General features: G+C 35.6%; 1 protein-coding gene across 1 annotated transcript in view; it reads right to left on the bottom strand.

The window, feature by feature from the left end:
- Window positions 1-235: 235 nt before the first annotated feature.
- The window catches only part of LOC138317657 (activating signal cointegrator 1 complex subunit 2-like), a 35,576-nt gene continuing 15,702 nt past the window's right edge, over window positions 236-20,109 (bottom strand). Inside the window, exon 13 of the mRNA XM_069259467.1 lies at window positions 236-383. Coding sequence (XP_069115568.1) covers window positions 251-383 — 133 coding nt within the window. The 3' untranslated portion in view covers window positions 236-250. The remainder of the gene's footprint in view (window positions 384-20,109) is intronic.

Below are 20,109 nucleotides of genomic sequence, written 5' to 3'. Positions count from 1 at the left end.
GCCAAAACATTCCCTGCATGTAGATTGACACATGGTTCCCAACATTTCTGCAAAGTTTCATTGAAATTAATAAAGTAGTTGAAGTGGATTAAAATTCTCTAACGGACAGACAGCAAGCTGTTTCTAGTATATACCCGCTAACTTAGTTTGAGGGGGATAATGCGTGGGTAAAATGAGTAAGAGATAAAAGACGTAACAATGTACCTGACGACGATCATTTTGCTTATATATATATAACGGTGTTTGCTACTTACTGCTTGCCTTGGAATATTCTAGATGTATCCACATTGTCACGACTGAACACATCAAATTCATCATGGTCATACACATTACGACGTCCATCTAATAGTGACTTAGGAGCTTCGACAGGATGTGATGGTTCTCTGTTAGAAAAACAAAACACACAACATCACAATTAACATCTACAAACATACAGATCGGTCCATTAAAATCATTGATTATCCTCCCATCACGGTGATCTGGCGCGACGCGTCGTCACCATCAAAGGGTTGCGATGATCCCCCGCGATGGGCCGATGTATCACCGAGGTTCCGTCACCGAGTATCCTCGTGACCATCGCGTGTTGCGATGACCTCCGCGATCCCCCGCGATCGTAGCACGATCGGTCACCGAGTGTCAGCAGGGATCATGGCGAATGGCTAAAATTTACCTGTAAAGTTGGTTGTCTGCAGCGGTCGTATGTTCGCTGATTTGTAACTGTTTTTTTGTTTTGGCAAGGTATTGATTCATTTGAGATACTGTTTGTTATAATTTCTGTCAAAAATGTTTGTTGACTGACCTAAATAAATTATTAATGTATATATATATGTGTGTGTGTATGTGTGTTATAATGGCAGAAATAAGTTTTTACTGCACTTTTCAACCTCCCTGAGCTGAATCTGTACTGACATTTTCTTACTGATCGTTCGTTTTTGTCCATTTACTAGGTAACAGATAATACAGAAATACGGTATATTGTTTTTAAATCTATTATTTGATTTTCGATTTTCAGTTAGACACTGCCGTAAATTCGGCATCCTATACAGTAGCAGCCAACAAAATGATACTTTAATTATAAGAAACTGAAAGATGAATACATTTGTAATTATTTGTGAATTTCGCTCTGGTGTACAGAGGAATAACATATTTTGTATTACCTTGATAAACACAAAGGGATTAGGCACAAGATATTACAACTTATGACGTCTTATCCAGTCATCGTAAAATATTTACAGATGATGACATAGAAACGTGCTGTGAACAAATGAATATACCGAGTTAAATCCACAAAATGTATAGTAGATTGAACAAAATATTTAACGAGTACCGGTATGCATGGTTCTAAATACATGTACTGAATATGCATATTATCATAACTATAAGTGAAATGTATTTCTTAATTTCAAATATTAACTGTACATTTATAAGCGATGTTGACAAAATGTGTTCCATTGTAATACAAGCACACTCGGGTCTTGTTTCTGTATTAACATGTATGTCATAAAAGTTGTGCATATTACAGAGAATTTCAAAAGATTATAAGTTTTTCATCTTGCTTAACGATTGTTTACGATCGATATGGGTTTCCCCGCTTTGTCACTGGATTGAGTGCACTAAATATTGCTATCGTAATGTCTCGGAGTAAAAGAAAATCTGAAAATATTTTGCATTGTATCTTATTTTATATTGGCGTAATGTTACCGAAAATATCGAACATCGTCCCAACGACCACTAATAAGCACTAAATTCACCCTTTTCAATTCTCCTATTTAATTCAATTTATTCCGTGGAACTTACGGTCCATAAGTGCAAATTACAACATTTCAAATATACTTTATATTACAAAAGAGATGATTTCACACCCACATTCGCCAGTGAGAAGATATTCTTTGGCTATTACAAACTCGATTGAAACACAGTATCTACTAAGTTAAAGTACATGTATTTGTACTAGTGTACATAATCTAAGGGTAGAATGCTTTACAATTCTATGTAACTATTGAAAACCTTTTAGATTAATTTTGTAAATTACGAAATAAAATAAATTATCATTTAGATTTGTGACCAATAATTACCCTCCTAAATTCTCACGAAATCAATTGACATCCAAGTGTTTATTCATAATAGCGATAAAAAGATAGCTTGACACTGGCCATTAATAAGTTTCAATTACCACAAATTCCTTTTATGTAATCGGTGCGTTAATGACGTGCCAGTGTCAGCGAGGTTGGGACATGTTGTTTTAGTAACTCTAATTATGGTGCAATATGTGAACAACAAGAACTTAATCGGTTTCTCAATACTCATTGTGTAATGAAGATGACCTTTATTTTAAGATAAATGTGTGCAACCCTCATCCGCAGACTACACTCTTCAGCCTCCCGCTGTAATAGACAGATTTACCTGTGTCCGGCCGGCTAACTGGTCATCGGAAGCAAGGACGTATGTCGCCACGTGCCGAAAAATGTCCAAATATAACCACTGCAGCTTGACACGTATGTGTTGTCATAGCGACGGCTGCCCCAGATCATAGCCACAGGCGTTTACCTGTAGACCTTTTTCAAAATGTAGCGTGTGTACTGTGCAGTCAGTTATGGTACATTGGTTTTCGATAGAAGATCAAACTTTAGTACGGTTATTGTACATGTGGTATTATCCAGATTATCGGAGCTCCACTGCTACATTAAACTCAGATGTACGAATGTACAGATAAACATTTATGATTTCAATTTAGATACAACTTTTCGTTCACAATTAAAGATTGTGATGATGAGTTCTATGTATATACATCCTTAAAATAATTTTATATCGGTTAGACGATGTATTCTGGTAAGTAGTAATACACCGTACATAATAGCTAGGACATGATCATATTATAAAAAAATATACATTAAATAGTAATTAAATTATTTATGTCTCAAGGATTTACAAGATGATGTCTCTGTATAGAAAAAAATTCACACTTTGATTTGCTGATGCAATTTTGTAAAAATTTTGTTTCGATTTGTAATTCTGGTGTGGACTACGGTGAGTGATTATCTCTACTTATTTAAATGATCTAGTTTAAATTGTTAGAATAGCACATTTTGGTGTTCAACAACAATATGTATGGTAAAGGTATTTTTAATCATCCATCATGTCATGCTTAATATTCCAGGTTCAATAATTTCACTTCTTGTTACACTTACAATTGTATCCAAGTGTAAAAACTCTTGACATCTTGGATCACGGTAGGTATTTCCCTGTGCTAAGAGGTATGACCCTTGTCTTGGTCACACGACGATCTACCAGCGAAACCATGTACTGGTATTTGACATCACAGGTAGTGCACATATAGTGCAGAATCTCTAGATATATATGAATTAAAAATTAATAAATTAATGTTATCCTTTTATTCACTAAACACGTACTATGGATCAGAAGATTTCAAATATATCGGCAGATTTAGTTAATTAACAGTCATATATCGCCAATCGCTGTCTCTCTGGTTCTCATTCGGACACTTAAATTTAGCTGAAATTAAAGCGCCGTTTAAATTAATTAAGAAAAAAACCCGTAAAAATCGCATGGCCTTATGCACATCTCAGGAAAAATCGTCTGGGCAAGGATTTATAAGTCTCATATACGTCCTTGGTCTTGGCAACGATACCGCTGTCGAAGTACCTCGCTCATATGGCTCATGTTGACTCGCTTATGTTGTACACGGAAAGGAAAATTATATTTTGATATTTTATTCTGTTAAATTTCCTGACAATGATATCAAAACCGCATAAAAATCGGCCGCTATACCGAGATACCTCCCTCAAAATTGCTCATTTTGTACCTGTATAACGACTAATGCGACTGCTGATTTGGGGGAATAACCGAACTTGTGGACGTCATTACCGGCAGTGGGCTGTTTTGTAGTGTAAAGTACAAATAATGTATGTCTGATATGGGGCTATGATAATTTACAACTATATATATACACACACACACACAATTATACATGATCCTCGGTATGTTTAAGCTATAAGCTTCTTGACCAATTAGGATGATGATATGATTATATGAATATATTACGAAGTATATTACGAAGTATGCTAAAATAATAGTCTAAAGGGATCACCTTGTATACGTATTAGATGTGTGCGGCTCGTAATCCTGATATTCATTTGAATATGTTCTGTTCAATATACGTGATTTTCTTTCTTTAAAGCAAAGATTTGGATAGTATATCAAAATATTCTAAATATCTGTTTTAAGCAATCATCTACAGAGTGATGCAGTACGTTTATTGGTCATATGAATTATCATTATTATCATATGTATATCAAATAATGATCGATATTGAACAAAACTCACAAAGAATTGAATATCCGAAATCTAGCAATTATCAGAAATATCATTTCTGACATTATGCATTACTTTTGATAAGGAATTATTAGTTTTCACTTATAAATCCTTGCTTTTGAATAGTTCTTTTTTCGATATGCCATTGTAAATAATATTACTGTTACTGTTCCTAGTATAAATACATCAATCTGATTGAAAAATACATACACATGATACACTTGCTATATGTAATGTACAAATTGGGCCAAGACCTGTGTACAGTGTGAATTGAAATTACATGATAGTCAATTTGCTCACTCCCGTGGATAGTTTCTCTTTCTTACGTAATCTGGCCCCTCTCATGAGACCGTATTGAGACGATGTTGACCAGCGAAGTATACAGTTAGAGATTACAACACAGCGTGACATCAGCTAAGAAGTCTCTAGTCTCAGTTTTTTCTTCACATCCGTGCATGATCTGTTTTATAAATAAAGACACTAATTAATGAATGAATTTCAGCAAAATATGAACAAGTCATGTACAATATGAAAGCTGAATGGTTTTTTTGTCAGAAAAAATGGATCGATATATATCACTCCACTAAATGATACATATATGTATTTGTGTTATGGCGGTTCTCAAAACTTTATATGTATAATTAAAGCCGCCAATTCACGAAAATGAAATAAATCTGCTCTCAAGATATATTGTTAGACATAATTACTTATATACAAAACGTTCTGTTTAGAATCATGCCATATATCATGAAAGAACTAGGAGACATCAGCTTACCCGGGTCGGGTCTTGGATAACATAATGAAGGACGTATCAGTCCTTGATATGATACATGTATTCATGTGTATGTGTAGTCACTGGGAATATTGGAATTTTACCAAAGAAATAATAATCACTTTTGATTACAGAAAACAATTGACTTTTCCCTTAATTACCAAGATCGGTAGCAGAAATATTAGTTCGTAATATTTACACAACGGTATGTTTACATGTATGAAAATAAAATCATTGTCACAGCTTGAAAGTTTCCTCCGCCTGTATACAAGGTTGGTTAATTTTATTATTGTAAATAATACGAAATAATACTTCACGATATATAATAATATATCAAGGACGAATATATAAATAAAACTCATCATCGAAATTTCAATGGTGCTGCTAAATGTTCACAGACATGATGTCTATCGATAATCAAAAACCATAACTGACTGCACACCCTACATTTTGAAAAAAAAATCTACAGGTAAACGCCCGTGGCTATGATCTGGGGCAGCCGTCGCTATGACAACACATACGTGTCAAGCTGTAGTGGTTATATATTTGGACATTTTTCGGCACGTGACGACATACCTACGTAAAATTCGTCCGGAATATTGCAAGAATTTTATTAATGAACAACATTACGTATAACTTTACGCCAGAGACAGATGATACTGACGGCTTCTGGATAATCTTCCGACATGGATTTATTCGTCCTTGCTTCCGATGACCAGTTAGCTGGCCGGACACAGGTAAATCTGTCTATCACAGCGGGAGGCTGAAGAGTGTAGTCTGCGGATGAGGGTTGCACACATTTATCTTAAAATAAAAGTCATCTTCATTTCACAATGTGTATGAAACTTATATTTAGAAACCGATTTTATTTTAAGTTCTTATTGTAAACATCAATCCTTGTAAACATGAATTCTTGGAAGTATATTGGTATAGCTATAAAGCGGTCGTAAGCTACATTAGAGACGATACACTATACATACACAAGACCGTTCTATTAGTTATCGACCTCAAACTATTTTCTTTAGACCTGGCTTAATTTAAGACAGGTGCACGATGAAATAGACTATACTAGCTAGTGATGGCAAGTTTAGATAAGGTCGTCGTAATTCGGCCGTCGAATAAATTTAAGACATAGATAATAAGTGATATTTTTTTTTAGAGAAAATGGTGTCAAAATTCAAACTAGTAGAGAAACTTTAAAACACAAAATAAGGACATGTCAGTGAACTCCTTTGAACCTTCAATATTTGACCCAAGGCCGTCTCTATGATATTTGACTGATGTCACCAACATTAGTCCCGGTCGCTGAAAATTTGGCCACCACTATAAAATTAGACTGAGGTCATCAAAATTCGACCCGGTCGTTAAAATTAGATAATTGCTGTAATATTAGACTGGGCCATCACAATTTGACCCAGTCGCTAAAAATTAGACTCGTCACTGAAACTTAGACCACCACTATAAAATTAGGCTTGGGTCATCAAAATTAGACCCGCCACTGAAAATTAGATCACCGCTGCAATATTCGACTCGGTCACCAAATTAGACACGAAGTCTTAAATAAGACGGTCTCTATATAGACTGATGTCATCAAAAAATAGGGGGTTTGGGAATTAGTACACGAACTATGGCATGTATTTCTAGACAATTTTGTTCAGAATTATTAGATCAATTTTCCATAAATATAAGACCAAATCGAAGAGAAGAAAAATAGTACTTTGTATTGTGTTTAAGTGTATATGCTCACACAAACACTGCGTAATTTGTGAGGTACATATATGGTATCTATACGATACGTATATGGTAAATATATAGTTATGTATCAATCAAAATCAATACTATGAAATATTCCATTTTATACGGAATGCTTAAGCAGCACCCATACAAAAGGACGGAAAGATTCATTTTAAAATAATAACTTATAAAATTGAGAAGCGCATTCAAAAAGTAAAAAGTTTTTAATTCACGATTTCTTCTTTATTTCCCGATCTTTCCTAAATATCATACACCAAAATTGAGATTGGATTATTCCCTTTCCAATGCTGTCTTCCAATTTTTGCTGACATTTCTGTATCGATAGTTATCAACTTACCTGTATTTTACTCACTATATGGCTCTACTCTCCACACATGCAACCAGCTGTGAAGTATACAGGTACATAACTCACCGCGGAAGGAGGAAGGGGTGTTAGGACACACGTGTAATTAACACATCCCATGGTGATATATGGTATCTATAATCTATACGATACGTATATGGTAAATAGAGTTATGTATCAATCAAAATCAATAGTATGAAATATTCCATTTTACACGGAATGCTTAAGCAGCGCCCATACAAAAGGACGGAAAGATTCATTTTAAAATAATAACTTATAAAATTGAGAAGCGCAATCGTAAAGTAAAAAGTTTTTAATTCACGATTTCTTCTTTATTTACCGACCGATCCTAAATGTCATACACCAAAATGGAGATTGGATTATTCCCTTTCCAATGCTGTCTTCCAAGTTTTGCTGACATTTCTGCATAGATAGTTACAGTACCTGAACCGTTTAACGTTCCCAGCCTAACGCAAACGTAACTCAAAAAATCCGTCCGTTAGCTAACGCTTACGATTGCTAACGATTAACGATCAACGATTAACGCAATAACGATTTACGCAAAACGCTAAACGATCGGCAAGCATAGACCGGAAATACCATTGTTATAATCACGGAAATGGCTTGACGATAAATAAATTACGGATCTTGACGTTCTGAAATACAAACGAAAGTATAAAAAACGGGAGTATGTTTAGGATTAAAGTTTCTGTATACCATATAAACATTTGCCTATGAAAACTATATGGACACGATGAGGTCAAAGACGACAGCACTCAATACGAAGTTTCCACTTTACAGGTACAAAATGTACGTTTACAAAATGAATTACATGTGCAACTGTATGTATTAAGAAAGAATGGTATTATTCTAAAGTGTCTCATTTACCCGATATTTTAAGAAATAACAAATTATTACAACATCTCTTTACTGATAATAACACAATGAAGTAAAAAACGACTGAACTCGATATGAAGTTTCCACTTTACACGTACATGTGTACGTTTACAAATTACGTGTACAACCGTATGTATTAAGAGAGAATTGTATTATTGCAAGGGTCATATTTATCCGATATTTTAAGAAATAACAAACAAATTGTTACAACAACACTTTATTGATAATATTATCGTCACAATGTCATAATTTTAGTGAAGCGATCAGGCGTATACCGGTACTTTAAATAGTATCATGGTGTCGAAATGACGAATAAACGATTTTCACACAAACACATTTAAAATGCATTATTAGTACATCAAATTTCCATCTATATGCTTGATTTCTATTATCGATATTTCATAACTCAACAATTGTAAATAAGTAACATTTTATAGTGTTTCCCGCATCAATCACAAGTTTACGTTTGTTTTATTTTTCAGATTGTCGAAAGGCTCTTCCGCTTACCATGGAAAACGTATTCTCGGAATATTTTTCATAAAGAATTATATTACTAGGGTGTGCATTTATAATTATAGATATACAGTATATGTGTACATAAAAGTTCATTGCTTACAATTGACTAGGCATCGATTTTAGAATCGCACATGTACATTTACAAATGTACGTACTTCATGTACATACATGTACGCCACAGTACAGCTACTGTAATAAAGATTAAACATTTGAATTCGTGTTTCGCCATTTGCAGTTCTCTCATTATATAGTTCATGCATATAGTCAAGATATAAAGAATGAAAATATTCCCCTTCCAGTTATCTATATTCAAATTAAGTCAATTATGCAAAATCATTGATGACAACAACGATGAAGATAGTGATGCAGATGTACACTGAAGATTACTGTAAAATTGCATTGCGACAATTTTCTACGTATATTTGTAACCGGTGTAAGAAACAAAGTTATTTGATCACATATCACATCAAGCAACTCTGCAATTTACAGTTACAAACAAATAATTATTCATACAATGTATAAGTGTGATAAGCTAATTCATTCCAACGGAATATATATATAAGAAAGCATATTGTAAACATCAAAACTTTGAAATACGACAGTACGTGAAATGTACTGTCACATTGTACGGGGCACAGGTAAGTTGGGTATAGAGTTAATCTCCCTCCCAAGAAGGTGTTAATTACAGGTGAACTCTGCCCGTGGCCAGCGACAGAGGGTCGACACAAGGTAACACCTGTCGTGACCTTTATACCTGTACAGGTAAAATACCCGTGCGCGTCACGCTGGGAATTGAAGAGATTCAAGGTACAAATAACAACGAACACGTGTGAGAAGTTAATTGTCCAGGTTTTTTTTTATTGATATGAACAAAAACGTATATCCGTGTCTGATTTGACACGCGTACAGTACGTGTGAAGGCTTACAATATAACGTACCTGCTCAGTTCGAATTCTGAACACGTGTTCTACATGTAGATGTAGGTATACTCGTACATTACGGACATTCTTGTATCTGAAGAAATGCAAACGTTTACATCTTTTTATTCCCTTTTCCATTTTCATATAAATACAAGTACTAATATATAAATAATTGCGTTTAAAAAATATTTACATGTAGATGCCAAATCTCACCTCTTTCCGTGTTCAAACTCGTCATGTTAATGATTTTTAAACTTCACGAATTTATTTACAAATCTCCCGAGTTGCGTTCTTCGTACGTTGATAATTTTCAACATAACGAGAACAATATTACCCAGCGTGTCTGTAATATCGTTTTTATATTTTTATTATCTGTTTTAGCTATTTTCGTGAGTAATCTTTCAATTGTCGTGGATTTTTTCTAAAAAAAATGCTTTGGACATTAATGTTCTGTAAGACAGTTTCGTTAATATTTGAATTGCTTTCGCAGAAATAATAATAACAGAAACATATATACATATATGATATATGCTTCTGATAATAATAATAAAAAAGTGAAAATCACATTAAGTTTTGTAGTTTTGATAATTAATACATTTATTATTTCTGTCGGGAGGAGGAAGGGGTGTTAGGACGCGTGTAATTAACACATCCCATGGTGATCGATGTTGTACAGGTAAATGACGAGCTATATCCTATTTTAATAAGGACGAATAGAGAACAATAGGGGCTAATTACAGGTAAGTTATAGTCTCTTTTAGAAAACGATTTACCAGTGAAACACCTGTGCGATAAAGTCACAGCAAGAACATTAGTACTCTTCTGACTTTTTTATTACATTTTCTTTTCAAAATCACATTATCAACATGCATATCTATTATACCAAAAATATACGTAACTTAATTTCCCACATCTTATATCATGAAAATCTTACAATCCTGAATTATTATATATCCATTTTGCCTGAAATATTTATAATAAATATTTAGAGATTTACGGCATATGCATCGCTAACTATATGAAGCATTAGCGGCTAAATACTACAATTTTACATCTATAACACATTTATCTGAAGCTTCATATCTCTTATCCTCGGTTTCTTATAAAATTCAAGATCATTCAGATAAGCCACATTGAAATTAAACCCATCGCTAAGTAAAAAAAAACTTTAATGTAAACAATGCGGTAGTTATTTTATCAACGCTGTATTCGAATTAGGACAGCTATGCAGTACGGTAACATACAAATGTAGAAAGTCGATTATTCACCTTAAATACTCTAAACATGTATGTATTTCATGAGACAAGCAAATACTTGTACGATTGTCTTTTTATACGTATATGAATACGTTTTTATGACTCTTGAATACATTGATTAATAAAAAAGAGATTTTGAAAAACATATATTCATGTTACAGCAACGCTTTCTATCGACAGAGGATTTGCTTTGGTCAGCCAATCATAAAAAAAATGTTTTCCACTGAGTGTCACCGATCAGTGTGGGACATAAAAACAGCTTTATTATTTTCTAGGGTTAGGGTTAGGATTAGGTTAACCCTTAACCATTCATACAAAAGGGCAGTGAAAAACATACAGAACACACAGTATATTTAAACAACAAGTTAAACAATTATCAAGGCCGCTTTCCTCAGAGTTTTTAATAAAGAGGCCTAAATCCTGTAGAAATTGTAGATCATTAGAAGACAAAAGTCGTTCCAAATTTTAAAAGAATTTTTCTCGCTGTAAAGTTAACGGTTCGCTTAAAATGAAGTTGGTTTCATTCTCAATGTCGTTACAAAATATGCCAGAAGACGGGGAATCTTTTTAGTGACAGAAGTTATTTACCGTTACAGGTTCTGCTAAATAAATATTGCAAGTTTTGCTGGATTAATATTCATAAAATTGCCCACCAATGAACAAGCGTGTCCAAGTTATCGGTCACTTGTGTTAGAGAAAAAACAAAAGCTTTAAAAACATTGGAAATTTCTGATTGAAAACGTATCTTACGATCACATTAAAATATGAAAAAGATTATCAATTATTTATATTTCATATCGTATTCTATAATGAACTGTTCTATATTTTCGATATGACTCAACGTTTCACCGCCTGCCGACGGAACACATATCTCAGGTAATCTTTGCCAGCGTAACACTGACACCGTGACACTCAGGGACTGTGCTACCGCGATCCGCGGAGGACCGCCCGCTTTGAAGATCCGCGATGAAACGATCGCCGCGGATCATGGTGACATGGCGGATCACCGTGATCACGATGGGTCGCGGAGACGCCGCTTTGAAGATTCTCGGTGACGATTCATGGTGACATGTCACCGCGATTGTCCCCCTTGAGAGATAAGCCGACGCGGAGACAGCGAGACATTTCGATAATTTTAATGGACCGATCTGTATATATATAAACAGATATATTTGAATAGTTAGACTGCAAAATTTAAACTACTCCTCTGACCGTCCAGAGAAGTGCTGAGATGAAACAAAACAATTTTACGAGCTGGAGAAACAATACATTTTTCAACATAGCTGATCCTATTCATCGATTCATTCGACAAAACAACAAATCTTGTAATTCCATTTTATCACATAATCCGCCTTATGTTCATTGATGTTGCTCGTGTAATATTTCTTAGTAAAGTATGTCACATAAGTGTAACATGACATGGAGCGATTTCCATTGGGTAAAAATTCATTGTGACGTCATGACAGAAATAATTTGACATGAGATTCTTCAAAATCTAAGAATCTTTAATTTGTGTTAATTTCGAATTAATATGATATTTTATGAAACTCGTCTATAAGTTTTGAATTTTGCTCGCCAAGGCTTGCAAAAAACACAACCTTCTTTGACTCGTTTCATTTCATATGAAATTAGCACTCATTTATGATCCTTTATGTATAGCTATCTGTCAGCAGGCGGAAGAATGTATAATCATTTTAGATTGCTTATCTTGTTTAATATGTCGACGAAATAACTCAGAAATCCGTCTATTTTTCATCAAAGACTATTCCTTTCACATTTCATGTTATATATGACCTATTAAGTCAATATCTTTTTCATCAATACATATCCAGAATGCTCTTTTTCACGGACTCTATCTTAAAAACAAAGCAACAGAACATTAATTTTTGGCATGAAAACAAATTATAGTTAAGTGCATTATGTGTATAATTTATTAAAGAGACAATTCTATCTAAGAGCACCTTGAAACTTGCATATATTTGGGATACAAACCAGTTCTAATGGAAATTAGATTAGTTGGTTTAACTGTGATATGTCAGAAAAGCCCACTGTAGTTAAATGTATGTGAACTGTTCAATCGCAATTACACATAGCCTTGTATGCCAAACCCAGCCCCTTGCATGTGTTGTAAAGAATATTTTGTCTAGAACTTCTCAAATTGTTACGCTCTTGCAGTTGTGTTAACATTATTAGATGCATGTTCTTGTCTAAAAATAATTTCATCAACTCCTCAGTGGTATTGTATTGTTTTTGTTTAACGTCCGTGACTTTGACTCGTGCAAAGGTACAGCGTACATGTTGTACCTGCTTAATCGTATTGATCAACAATTTGGAATTTCAATGATATTAATTACAAGAGATCCCAGAGGGATCTTGGCGCCCACCAAAGAATGATCTATGTCTGACAATGGAAAGAGGGATCTTTTCTCTGCTTTTCAAACTTTTGCAAACATACTACATATAAAATTTGAGACAGATCGCTTCAGTACTTTCTGAGAAATAGCAGTAACAAACTTCAACTATCAAAATCCAAGATGGCTCCTTGGCGGCCATCTTGTAAATCGATCGGTCCCAAATCGAAATATGCACAACTAGGGCCATAGAGGAACCTATATATGAAATTTGAGACAGATTCATTCAATACTTTCTGAGAAATAGCGATAACAAACTTTAACTATCAAATTCCAAGATGGCAGCCTGGCGGCCATTTTGTTGACCGATCGATCCAAAAACGCATTATGCACAACAAGAGCCCTAGGGAAACCTACATATGAAATATGAGACAGATTTATTCAATACTTTCTGAGAAATAGCGATAACAATATTTAACTATCAAAATCCAAGATGGCAGCCTGGCGGCCATTTTGTTGACCGATCGATCCAAAAACGCTTTATGCACAACTAGAGCCCTAGGGGAACCTACATATGAAATTTGAGAAAGATCCCTTCAGTACTTTGTGAGAAATAGCGATTACAAATTTTAACTATCAAAATCCAAGATGGCTGCCTGGTGGCCATTTTGTTGACCGATCGATCCAAAAACGCATTATGCACAACTAGGGCCCTAGGGGAACCTACATATGAAATTTGAGAAAGATCCCTTCAGTACTTTCTGAGAAATAGCGATAACAAACTTTAAGTATTAAAATCCAAGATGGCTGCCTGGCGGCCATCTTGTTTGTTAACCGATTGGTCCCAAAATGCAATATGCACAACTAGGGCCCTAGGGGAACCTACATATGAAATTTGAGAAAGATCCCTTTAGTACTTTCTGAGAAATAGCGATAACAAACTTTAAGTATTAAAATCCAAGATGGCTGCCTGGCGGCCATCTTGTTAACCGATTGGTCCCAAAATACAATATGCACAACTAGGGCCCTAGGGGAACCTACATATGCAATTTGAGAAAGATCCCTTCAGTACTTTCTGAGAAATAGCGGTAACAAACTTTAACTATCAAAATCCAAGATGGCTGCCTGGCGGCCATCTTGTTGAACGATTGGTCCCAAAATGCAATATGCACAACTAGGGCCCTAGGGGAACCTACATATGAAATTTGAGAAAGATCTCTTCAGTACTTTCTGAGAAATAGCGATAACAAACTTTAAGTATCAAAATCCAAGATGGCTGCCTGGCGGCCATCTTGTTAACCGATTGGTCCCAAAATGCAATATGCACAACTAGGGCCCTAGGGGAACCTACATATGAAATTTGAGAAAGATCCCTTCAGTGCTTTCTGAGAAATAGCGATAACAAGAATTGTTAACGGACGGACGGACGGAAGGACGGACGGAAGGACGGACGGACCACGGACAAAAAGCGATTTGAATAGCCCACCATCTGATGATGGTGGGCTAAAAATACTTGTGTTGTGGAATTTTTCACTATTTCTTGTCATATGTGTCATAACGATTGTAGAACAATACATTTATGTCATATTTTGCTTCGTGGTTATGTAACGAATTCGCCTCATTGAATTGTCCCTTTAACCATTTCCTACATACTGATATCATAAAGTGAACTATATATAGTGATTAACTTACAAAATGATAATTGAAATATGATAATGAAACTGAACACTATACTGTTCAGCATGGTGTCTAAATGGATCATATGCTTTTACATAACAACAGTTATATAGGTATATATATACACTGAAAACAAGACGTACCACGTGTGGCGTAATACACGTGTCAAGTGAATATATTTCATCAACATGAAGAATGATATAACATCTCATATCAAGAGCACAAAGTCGTTATCAATGTTACGTCAATCGTATCATTCCTGTGACATATGAACTGACAATTGTTTTATCCACAGAAGTGGTCAAATTACACAGCATCTGGCGTTTGATTCACGAGGAGGATGATTTGTGTATAAAGTTAACTAAATATATATACGTATACGATGATCGATAGATGTAAAGTAGACACAGCTATGGTTGTTACCTATATGATCTTAAATGAGTGTTTGAATATAAAACGAGTCTAGGATGTGAATATTTTATGTGCAATGGCGATCTAAAATCAAAACTTTTATAAAACATCTAATGAAATGAACACAAGCTTATTATTAAGATACTTTTTACTACAAAACTACGTCTACCTACATTTCGAAGTATCTCACGGCAATTTTTATCACGATAATTCAGCAGAGGACGCCATTTTGTGCGGTTGTTCTAAAAATCCTGACGTCACGTCATTTTTTCCTTATGTCATTTTATAATTTTGCAATGATGTGATTTTGAATTCAAGCCAATGGAAATCACTTCAGGTCATATTATACATGAAGAAGTGACATATTCAAAAGTAGCAAAAATACACGAGCGATCTGTTTGTTTGTTTGATTAACCAACGTCCTATTAACAGCCAGAGTCACGTATGGGCGGCCTCCCATGTATGCGTTGCGTATGGAGAGTGTAGTGCGTGTTTTTGGCGACGGCGTTATAGCCATGATAGGAATTCTTGTATGGTGGAACTCTTGTCCTTTTCGAAGTGTTATATCACTAAAGCATGCCGCCGAAGACACCAAGCAACACACTCCACACGGTCACATTATACAACGGGTGAACCAGTCGCCAAAATCCCTTAATACTGAGCGCTAAGCAGGAGCAGCAGAAACAACCACTTTTAGACTATGGTGTGTCTCGGCCAGGGGACAGAACCCAGGGCCTTCCTCACAGCTAAAAGTGAGGCGGTGTCAAGGGAGACGTTAGGAAGAACAAATTTATTTAGAAAGGAGAGAAAAGATAATATCTTAAATTTAGACGCCTTTTATGATCATGTAAATAGGGGCAGCAGGTTCAATTCTAACGCTCTACCTGCAGGGCAAATTACAAGCGCGTAACCACTGGAAACCATTGGATATCGGGCTAATCTGATTACATGATAAAACAACTTAAAGGTTTAATAAGTATATACGGACGTTAGGCAGATCTCAGGACAAATGAGGCTTTGAGAAGGGCGAATTTCAAGAAACAAAACTATGGTTTTGAAAGATCACATGCACACAAGTGAAATGCAACGTCACGATCACATGAAGACATGCAAAGAAGGAGCAAAGAATCAGTGTCATCTGAAGACAGGTGTGAAGAAGACACAAACGATCAGTGTCATATGAAGACAGGTGTGAAGAAGACGCTAACAATCAGTGTCATATGAAGACAGGAGTGAAGAAGACGCCAACAATCAGTGTCATATGAAGACAGGAGTGAAGAAGACACAAACGATCAGTGTCATGTGAAGACAGGTGTGAAGAAGACGCTTACAATCAGTGTCATATGAAGACAGGTGTGAAGAAGACGCTTACAATCAGTGTCATATGAAGACAGGTGTGAAGAAGACGCTAACAATCAATGTCATATGAAGACAGGTGTGAAGACGACGCTAACAATCAGTGTCATATGCAGACAGGTGTGAAGAAGACACTAACAATCAATGTCATATGAAGACAGGTGTGAAGAAGACGCTTACAATCAATGTCATGTGAAGACAGGTGTGAAGAAGACGCTAACAATCAGTGTCATATGAAGACAGGTGTGAAGAAGACGCTAACAATCAGTGTCATATGAAGACAGGTGTGAAGAAGACGCTAACAATCAGTGTCATATGAAGACAGGTGTGAAGAAGACGCTAACAATCAGTGTCATATGAAGACAGGTGTGAAGACTACGCTAACAATCAGTGTCATATGAAGACAGGTGTGAAGAAGACACTAACAATCAGTGTCATATGAAGACAGGTGTGAAGAAGACGCTTACAATCAATGTCATATGAAGACAGGTGTGAAGAAGACGCTTACAATCAATGTCATGAGAAGACAGGTGTGAAGAAGACGCTAACAATCAGTGTCATATGAAGACAGGTGTGAAGACTACGCTAACAATCAGTGTCATATGAAGACAGGTGTGAAGAAGACACTAACAATCAGTGTCATATGAAGACAGTTGTGAAGAAGACGCTTACAATTAGTGTCATATGAAGACAGGTGTGAAGAAGACGCTAACAATCAGTGTCATATGAAGACAGGTGTGAAGAAGACGCTAACAATCAGTGTCATATGAAGACAGGTGTGAAGACGACGCTAACAATCAGTGTCATATGAAGACAGGTGTGAAGAAGACACTAACAATCAATGTCATATGAAGACAGGTGTGAAGACGACGCTAACAATCAATGTCATATGAAGACAGGTGTGAAGAAGACGCTAACAATCAGTGTCATATGAAGACAGGTGTGAAGAAGACGCTTACAATTAGTGTCATATGAAGATAGGTGTGAAGAAGACGCTAACAACCAAAGTTATTTGAGAAATCATAATCATTGGCAACAGCCACGTTTTAAGGAAAGATGTTTTAAAATCAAGGTCATATCAAGGAAACACAAACAACGAACACTGCCATATGAGAAATTGTCAGCTAAGGTCAGATGAGGGCAGGTGTCAAGGAAATGTCTTACATGTATGCAAAGGACTAAGTAGGCACCTACAGCCACGTGGCCATAGTAATACAGGTATCAAGGATACACCCATGACTAGCATCATACATGTGTCAAGGAGAGAACAGCCAGGGTCATATGTGAAGATACGTGTCATACAGCCAAACTCATATGTGTAGACAGGTATCAAGGAGACACAAACTGTCAAGCTACTCATATGTTTGTTTGATTGTTTGTTTGATAATTCTGACGTCCTATTAACAACTAGGGTCATGTAAGGACGGCCTCCCATGTATGAAGTGTGTAGCGTGTGTGAAGTACGAGGTGCGTGTTTTGGGAGACTGTTGTATTGTCGTGTTGAGTCTTCTTATATAGTGGAACTGTTGCCCTTTTTATAGTACTGTATCACTAAAACATGCCGCCGAAGACACCAAGCAACACACCCCATTTGGTCACATTATACTGACAACGGGTGAACCAGTCGTCCAACTCCCTGTTTCCTGAGCGCTAAGCAGGAACAGAAACTACCTTTATTATAGACTTAGGTGTGTCTCAGCCAGGGGACAGAACCCAGAGCCTTCCTCACAGGGGCTAACGCTCAACTCAAGGCCAAAAGTGAGGCGGTGCCAAAGGAAGCATCAGGAAACAAAAAGTCGGTAAGGAATAAGAGAAAAGATAAGATCCTAAATTTAGTCGCCTTTTACAATCATGCAATAGGGGCAGCAGGTACAATTCTAATGCCCTACCTGCACGGCAATATGTGAAGACAGATATCAAGGAGACAAAAACAGCCAAACTCATATGTATAGATAGGTATCAAGGAGACAAAAACAGCCAAACTCATATGTATAGATAGGTATCAAGGACACCAACAGTCACTATCATATGCAAACAGATGTCAAGAAAACACTATCCTACAGGTTATATGAAAACAGATGTCAAGAAAACACTATCCTACAGGTTATATGAAAACAGATGTCAAGAAAACACTATCCTACAGGTTATATGAAAACAGATGTCAAGAAAACACTATCCTACAGGATCATATGAAAACAGATGTCAAGAAAACACTATCCTACAGGTTATATGAAAACAGATGTCAAGAAAACACTATCCTACAGGTTATATGAAAACAGATGTCAAGAAAACACTATCCTACAGGATCATATGAAAACAGATGTCAAGAAAACACTATCCTACAGGATCATATGAAAACAGATGTCAAGAAAACACTAACCTACAGGATCATATGAAAACAGATGTCAAGAAAACACTAACCTACAGGATCATATGAAAACAGATGTCAAGAAAACACTATCCTACAGTTATATGAAAACAGATGTCAAGAAAACACTATCCTACAGTCATATGAAAAGATGTCAAGAAAACACTAACCTACAGGATCATATGAAAACAGATGTCAAGAAACACTATCCTACAGGATCATATGAAAACAGATGTCAAGAAAACACTATCCTACAGGATCATATGAAAACAGATGTCAAGAAAACACTATCCTACAGGTCATATGAAAACAAATGTCAAGAAAACACTATCCTACAGGTCATATGAAAACAGATGTCAAGAAAACACTATCCTACAGGATCATATGAAAACAGATGTCAAGAAAACACTATCCTACAGGATCATATGAAAACAGATGTCAAGAAAACACTATCCTACAGGATCATAATGAAAACAGATGTCAAGAAAACACTATCCTACAGGATCATATGAAAACAGATGTCAAGAAAACACTATCCTACAGGATCATATGAAAACAGATGTCAAGAAAACACTATCCTACAGGATCATATGAAAACAGATGTCAAGAAAACACAAGAAAAGAAACACTATCCTACAGGATCATATGAAAACAGATGTCAAGAAAACACTATCCTACAGGTCATATGAAAACAGATTTCAAGAAAACACTATCCTACAGTCATATGAAAACAGATGTTCAAGAAAACACTATCCTACAGGATCATATGAAAACAGATGTCAAGAAAACACTATCCTACAGGTTATATGAAAACAGATGTCAAGAAAACACTATCCTACAGGATCATATGAAAACAGATGTCAAGAAAACACTAACCTACAGGTCATATGAAAACAGATGTCAAGAAAACACTATCCTACAGGATCATATGAAAACAGATGTCAAGAAAACACTATCCTACAGGATCATATGAAAACAGATGTCAAGAAAACACTAATCTACAGGATCATATGAAAACAGATGTCAAGAAAACACTATCCTACAGGTCATATGAAAACAAATGTCAAGAAAACACTATCCTACAGGTTCATATGAAAACAAATGTCAAGAAAACACTATCCTACAGGTCATATGAAAACAGATGTCAAAAAACAC

The sequence above is a fragment of the Argopecten irradians genome, chromosome 3 (assembly GCF_041381155.1).
Source record: "Argopecten irradians isolate NY chromosome 3, Ai_NY, whole genome shotgun sequence".
Lineage (NCBI taxonomy): Eukaryota > Metazoa > Mollusca > Bivalvia > Pectinida > Pectinidae > Argopecten > Argopecten irradians.
The sequence above is the reverse complement of the archived record's forward strand: the minus strand, read 5'-3'. Positions and strand labels throughout refer to the sequence as shown.